Here is a 7,054-nt window from a genome sequence, read left to right as displayed (position 1 = left end):
AAAATGCTATGTGTGTTTTTTTTTTTTTTCCTTTTTTTTACAAATTGTTGTTCAGTCATTACTTTTTTTTTAGGGTTTTTTTATCACAAATTATCTATTCTAAAATTGAGGAGGGATTTGACTGTAGCTTAGCTACAGTCAAAATTTAGCCCCTTGATTTTGTCTTATTTACATCACAGCCACCAAATCTGTGTCTGGGTTGGAAGGTAATTATTAAACGTTAAGAGGGTAATTGTGTCCGTAGGTTTGAGTCGAATTTCACTTTATTTACAAAATTACCACCGCCTTTTCTTTCCTCCTCTCTCTCCCGACTCTCTCTCTCTCGAAAACCATCCATCAAATCCCTCCATCTTTCCCTTTTCTCACTCTGTAATTACGCTCAGATCCCTCACCTTCACTCCCTTCCTGTTCCTCCTCTTCTCAGCCACAGAGGGTTGAACGCCCCGCCTCCAGAAGCTCCTCCAACCCCCAAATTTTGTCCCAAACCCAAAGAAGCCCCGAAATCCCAATTCGGTTTCTCGGAATCGGAGTGGCCCGCTGGTCAAACAGCAGTTTGTGAAGAAATCTGGGGTGGCCCGTTATTATATGTACCAACACAACCACCGCCATGGAGAAGAAGATGCGTCGTGCAGAGCGGTTTGGGATATCCGTGCAGCTCACAGAAGAAGATAATCGCAACTCTCGGGCTGAGAGGTAACTAGGATTTGTTATTCTGGGTCAGTTTTTAGGGTTAGGGTTTTTTTTTCGCTTTCTGCTAAGAAGAGTAAAAGGGACAAGGAATGCAAATCCCCTACCGATCTATGATACATGAATGAGATCAAAATCCCCCAATCAAGGCACTTATGAGTAGTGTTAATATTAGTTCATGATAATATAATAGATTATAATTTTATTAATTGGATTGCAAATTATTTAGTGAACTGAAGGATACTCGAAGATTTGAGCTATTGGGTTTTTGTTTTGTTTAAAAGACTCGGATTGAACTTCTGAAATTACTTGGGTGAAGAATTTGACAAAAATATGTTTTTTTTTCTCTCTTAATTTTCAAATGTGTGTGTGTCCATCATGTCATTGGAATCATATGTTTGAATTTGGATTTGGAATGGTTTTTCTGATGTTTGTATTTTTTGTATATTATAATTCAGTGCAGGTTTGCGTTGGATATAGGATAGTCATGGATCGGTTCGAAGCTCGGCTAATGATAGTTTCATATCTTGATCATACAATGGTAGGTACTGTAACTGGTTTTGTCATCGTAGGTTCTGTAATCTGAATAATATAAATTAGGGTTTTTTGGTTAGTGTCCAATTAGTGAAGAAAGGATGATTCTTTTTGTTATCATGCATATTTAAGCTGTAAACATCTGAAAAGCTGCTTAATTGAAGTGAAATTTCCAGTTTTTGAGACCGATTTCAAGTCTTGAACTTTGAATTTGTCCATATGTAGCTCAGCTGAAGCTATCTACATCGTTAGTTTAAAGTATTTGTATTGGTAATTATGTGTTTAAGTTGCGGAAACTGAGTTGCCCCAATATCTTTTGTTTGCAATTTGGTGTAAAAAAGTGGGTTTTGATGTTTTGGTAGGCATTGGAAAAAAAAAATGAAATTGGTTTTCGCTCAATGCATAATTAATCTTAAAATACGGTTTATTAAATTGGGTTCATGATATATGGGTGGTAGCAAATTAGCGATGTCGACTCCTGCAAGGAAGAGGCTGATAAGAGACTTCAAGAGGCTGCAACAGGACCCGCTTGCAGGGATTAGCGGGGCACCCCAAGATAACAATATAATGCTGTTGAATGCTGTTACATTGGGGTAAGTTGGAAAAATGTAGTGGATAAAAGAAATCTACCGTTGTTTTCTCTTCTATTATGCAACATTAATATTTCATTTTCTTTGTAGGAGACGCAGTAAGTTGGAAAAATGCCTATAGTTCTTATTTTTGGAACTCTTTATCTCATTGTTTCTTGAGTAGTTTTCTGGAAGTAAGAAAAGATGGGCATTTGTAAGTCCTATCAATTTTCAATTTTTATTTTTCTTGCTTTTATTTTAGTTTCTTATTACTAATTTTAATTTAGGGTGTATTTTTTACGATGGTTGTCAAACGATGTTGTGTTGACATGTTTGATCATGTATATAAGCATTTGATAGTGAATACATGCAGAGTGCTTCACAATTGAAAAGAAGTAGAATGGTATTTTCAAGTAATTGTCGAGATTTTTGTTGATCCCCTTTTGTCGTGATGCCAATTTACAGTTCTTATCATGTAAATTGGTTGACTAAAATGTTAGTGTATGCAAAAAAGGCTGTTGATGTTGCTGGTTTTTTTCTGTAATTGATTTAGGAGTTGCTATTGTATTCTTAAGCATAACGTCTAACCGCCAATGACATATTCTATTGCTTTCTACAGCTGCCAAAACCTCCAACAAAATGGAAACTTTTGCCAAAACAAAAGGTAAATCATTACTGCAGGAGCCGAACAGTGCCTTTCCTCTGTTTTTTTCCTTTCTTCTTCCCCCCTTCAAGGCTTTGTTTTGGTTCTCATATGTGGCCATTTGGTCATTGATAAATGTAGTTGGATTTAAGATTTTGAGAAATTGGAACATCTTTAGGAAAATGAAAGAATTTGGGATTGGACCTATCAAGTTGTTATAAAAAAAGTCATAGGTATCAACGGACATGATTGATATCCGTTTGAGTTTTGTTACAATAATTTCCCTTGAGCATAATGGTTGCACTGAATTCGTTTTGTGATGATTCAATTTTGGGTTTGAAAAAATGCTTACTGTTTGAAATTTGAAATTCTGTTGATTTTCCATTCAGGTTGAACAAAAATATCTCCAGGATCCCCCTTTTTTTTGACGCTGTTAAGGTAAATTTTCTTTACCCTTCTTGCAGATTAATTTTCGATGGATTATGTCTTCTGAGTAGTATACAAGCCCGACGTTGTATCTTTGAGAAAGTTTATGGTGTATAGTTTCTGCATAAGTTTATTTTGGGAGTCGTATAAAACCGTATATGGAGCTTCGTGGTGCATGCACTAGAAATTTATGATTTAGGATGTTTTCGATTTCCTCCCTGTAGTTGTTTTATGTATAGTGGATGAATTGAATTTGGAAGGAAAGCAACTCAATGGTTGTCTTTTTCTTTTTTATTTATTGCAAGAATGCTACTAGAAGAATGGCATATTTTATCATATGACTGTCATTGAAGATTTATCTTGAATGTGGACAGGTTTTTGTCAATAGTTATTTACGTAGGTTGTGACTGTTCGTGCTGGCACCAAAATAAAGTTGTAGAATGTTGCTGACCGACGATAAAAGGTAGCTTGCAATTTTTATTTTAATGAATCTTATTAAATGCATTTGAGTACCACAGAAATTTACTCAGTTATTTTAGCAATTAGGAAAATCACTCTCTTCACTAAAACTGTTATTCATTTACATTAAGAACTTTTATGTTTCCAAATTGTAACAGAGAAGCATGTATATCATGAAAAGTAAAAGATGGAAGTTCTGAAGTGACGACCAAGAAAGTTTAGAAGTGTAATATAGTTGTAAATAGGAATGTAAACCAGGGATGAAAATTGTTAATATAATTCTGAATCTGGATGACTCATTTGCGAATTTTATCTGAATTTGAATAATTTTTTTATCTGGGTGTACAGTTACATCTGTGATTTGTTGTTTATTTGGTGAAAAAAATAAGATGGCTTTATACTTTTTTATGAGATTTAATTTTGAGTTTTGACTTTGGTTCTAATTGTTCACTCTGGCAAGTAACGTTGATTGTTCTAAACGCTGGTGGTGCTTCTGTTTTCCATAATGTAAGCCCAAGATTATGCGATGGTGCTCAATTTGGATTTGTTGCATAGCTAGAAAGATGATCTTGCAGTAATTGTTGAATACAGTTATATGCCCAGGTATATATATATATATATATATATATTTTTTTTTTTTTTTTGCATCATTATAATTAGTCTACTTGGGTTAGCTTAAGATTACAGAGAACAGCCTACTACATGGGGGAATAAATCTTTCTTATAGCGTGCATATCCATATATAGCAAGCAAAGTTTCACTTCGTTGGCTCTTAGGCACAAGACCGTCTTTCCTTTAGCTTATAATTAGCTGCTCATGAATTCTTGGCATCTTATTTTCTTCTTATTGGGGTGTTTTACAGCACCGTAATTTTTTTCAAGGAGCTTCCTCAGTTTGTTGTCAAGGCTGGTTCAATTTTAAGTAATATTTATGGTGTAGATTGCGAAAACAAACTTGAGGTATTAATTTTTAAGAGATAGTTTATGCTTGAAATTAGCCGTGTTTTTATGTCTTCCAACATTCTGTTTTCTTGGAGTTACTCAGTCCTGTACTCATGATTTGAGTTCTTAATCTTTCATGCAAAAGAGTTGCAAGCAAATGTTGTGTGTTTGGAGCCTGTTAAGCGAGGGAGTTCTTTCTTTTGCGAATTGTGAATACACTTTTGCAATTGCATCAGGTCGAGTCAATGTGCCCCTCCCTCCATCCCCCATGGTATTCTTTTTTTTTTATTCTTTTTTCAGTCAATCAGAGCAGACCACACATATTTAATCTAATTACGATGCTCCTAATAACCAAATTATCCACCGTCAAAACATTTTCAATTTATTTACTAATTTTAATTTGGCTTTTAAGTTTGAGTTCTGGTTTTTAATATTTATATTTTTGTCCAAATTTGATGGTATGAAAGGGTTCGATGATTTCTGATTATATGAAAGTTGTGTGGTTCAAAAGATGATAGCATTTTGTTCTAAGAATTAGGAAGCAGTTGCTAAGTGAGGATTCTCCGTTTCGCTTTGGATAGAAAATAATTAAGTGAAATGCATTGATTTGGTTTTAATTTTCCTGATTTTGCCATGAGGTTTCATTTCCCGCTTTCTATCAGTTCTATTTGCATCTTTTTTAAGCCAAAAGAGCTGACTTCATACAGTACAACATGAGAGAAAAACCTATGTACAACCAATTTTTTCGAAGGACCAGAGATTACTTCATAAAGGTATCTTGATATCTCATAGAATACGTAATGAATTTCAACTCACAATTGAAAAGTTGTATTGGCTGTTTCAACTCATAGATAGTTTAAAGTGTTTATGACGTAGGTGACTGTAATGCATATTGGGTAGACGGTTAATGAACGCCTTCAAGAGCATTCTGATTGGTTCCTTATGTATCTATGTGGTATCTACCTATATAGCTTTCTTTTGTATGATACTATACTGTATTTCTTTGCTGTTGCACTAGATTTAACCATAGTTCTGGTGGATTTGCAGTGCTTCTGTATGATTCATAACTGTTGTGGATTATAGCAGCACTTCGTTTTGATTTGTAAACAAACTATATACTTTATCTTTGTCTTGGGTTACGGTATAACGTTTAATGATTGAATTTGTAAGACGGTTTAGCAATTTTTTCAGAGATTACTATTCATGCTAGATGCTCAAGTATTGTCTTCTACTTTTCTACTTTCCATTTTCTGTGTTTTTCCTTCGTGTAGTAGGCTGATTACTTGAAACTATGATATTGATGACACAATACAATCTACAAATGAATGTTTCTTATACCTATCCATATATAGTACGCAAAGTTTGACTTAATTGATTCTTAGGTACTATGTTTTTTTAGTTGCTTTGTGTGGAAACTATTCATGTCTATTGTGATTGATACATTTAACCCCCGCAGCAAAGCGCGGGCATTCCTGCTAGTATTCACTAAAATTGACTCATTCCATCAAGATGGTCTCTGAAATTGAAATCGATCAATGTAGTCCAAGAAAATTAGTGTCGTAAATCAATGTGATCATTCAATCATAATTCTGTTATGTGCTGACACGGCACATAACTGGGTCCCACAATAATTAAATATTACCATCTTAAAATATTAATAAAAAAAATTATTTTGTTTTATATATAAAAAATAATTAAAAAAAAAACCGATCATCTTCTTCCCCTCCACCAAGCAACTAGCCCTACCTCACCCTATCGTGCAACCACAAGTACTGCCTCGCTGTATTCACAGAACCACACTGCTGCTCAGTTTCAGCCACAAATTGTAGCACCTATTTTGTCCCAGATTTCCCACGCTCCTTGAAATGCATTCCATGAAATAAGAAAAGTAAGATTGAAGTTAGTGTTGTTCCATCCTCCTGAAAAAGAAGCTTGACCTCAATCTCTAAATTCAAGGAACTTGTGAGACTATTGGCAACCATGGAAATGAGTTCCTTGAAGTAAAAGGTCTGTGCAATCAATGACTTCCGTAGATTAAGTGGCAAGGCATCAGATAAGTAGGCGTCATCAAGAAAATGTTGATTCATCTCTGCCAAATACCATGAAACAATGATCTTCAAATAAAATGGCCCAAGTCCTGATATCAGGCACATTGTCATTTGTAGCTCTCTCTCCTACAGCAATACCCACACTAGCCTTTCTTACACTCAATAGCTCTAAGAGGAATTGTAACACTATAGTATCTAGTACAGCATCATAGAATAATATGGCAATTTTCCAAGCATTATCCTGCTGAATAACGAAAGGTAGGAAAAGAACTATAAGAAGCAGCTTCTGGAAATTATAAGGGAGTAACTCTGCCTTGATTTTGAGAGGTTCATTTATGTGCAGCTGAGAATTGCAAACATGTCATGTTCTTGTCTAAAATGTCCACCTTTAAGCCCTTTCAAGTTGGCAGATTCGTTCAAGAGCCTGATAATGGATGTAACAAACCCAAAACCCTTTCTCTGTCCATTTTCTTCTACTACCTTGAAAGAGAGAATGCAGGGCTTCTGCATCAACCATTTTGTATTATTCCTCTTATTGAAGACAACTCTTTGATAAGTTGTATTGTCACAAGGATCATTAAGCTTGTGACACCAACCTGGTTGTTGGAAAATCTGGTCATTCTCCACGCAATTAGGAAAGGAAACAGCATCGAGGTGTACATTAACCCTATTACACAGTTCCTTATTCAATTTCAATAACAAGCTGGTGAAAATAAAACAGTGAAGCTGGGAAATGGCCATGACTGT

General features: G+C 35.0%; 1 protein-coding gene and 1 long non-coding RNA gene across 12 annotated transcripts; both read left to right on the top strand.

Moving 5' to 3' along the window:
- Window positions 1-253: 253 nt before the first annotated feature.
- Window positions 254-4,488, top strand: LOC139193675 (ubiquitin-conjugating enzyme E2 2-like). 11 transcript variants are annotated; one of them, XR_011578036.1, is made up of 8 exons: window positions 254-693; window positions 1,146-1,228; window positions 1,680-1,814; window positions 2,410-2,454; window positions 2,823-2,871; window positions 3,234-3,322; window positions 3,831-3,921; window positions 4,181-4,488. XR_011578036.1 is itself a non-coding variant. In XM_070817149.1 (7 exons), the coding sequence occupies exons 3-7, from the start codon at window positions 1,799-1,801 to the stop codon at window positions 3,264-3,266; spliced, it is 246 nt and encodes an 81-aa protein (XP_070673250.1). In that variant the 5' UTR covers window positions 254-693; window positions 1,146-1,228; window positions 1,680-1,798; the 3' UTR covers window positions 3,267-3,653. The 11 variants fall into 11 exon arrangements, 3 of the variants coding, with proteins under 3 accessions (XP_070673250.1, XP_070673248.1, XP_070673249.1); XR_011578039.1 differs by lacking the exon at window positions 4,181-4,488 and adding an exon at window positions 1,902-2,004 and having other exon boundaries at window positions 3,779-3,921; XR_011578038.1 differs by lacking the exons at window positions 3,831-3,921; window positions 4,181-4,488 and adding exons at window positions 1,902-2,004; window positions 3,477-3,653.
- Window positions 4,489-4,820: 332 nt separating this feature from the next.
- Window positions 4,821-5,477, top strand: LOC139193676 (uncharacterized). The gene is made up of 3 exons (XR_011578042.1): window positions 4,821-5,032; window positions 5,122-5,214; window positions 5,307-5,477. It is a non-coding gene; the product is annotated as an uncharacterized lncRNA (long non-coding RNA).
- Window positions 5,478-7,054: the final 1,577 nt, after the last annotated feature.

This window comes from Malus domestica, chromosome 17 (genome assembly GCF_042453785.1).
Source record: "Malus domestica chromosome 17, GDT2T_hap1".
Taxonomy (NCBI): domain Eukaryota; kingdom Viridiplantae; phylum Streptophyta; class Magnoliopsida; order Rosales; family Rosaceae; genus Malus; species Malus domestica.
The sequence above is the reverse complement of the archived record's forward strand: the minus strand, read 5'-3'. Positions and strand labels throughout refer to the sequence as shown.

Excerpts from the sequence above, each read along its gene's own strand:
- LOC139193675 (XM_070817147.1), top strand. The coding sequence starts at position 1,690 with ATGTCGACTCCTGCAAGGAAGAGGCTGATAAGAGACTTCAAGAGGCTG. Across the intron at positions 1,815-2,409 it reads TTGAATGCTGTTACATTGGG|CTGCCAAAACCTCCAACAAA; the intron begins GTAAGTTGGAAA and ends TGCTTTCTACAG. Across the intron at positions 2,872-3,233 it reads TTTTTTTTGACGCTGTTAAG|GTTTTTGTCAATAGTTATTT; the intron begins GTAAATTTTCTT and ends GAATGTGGACAG.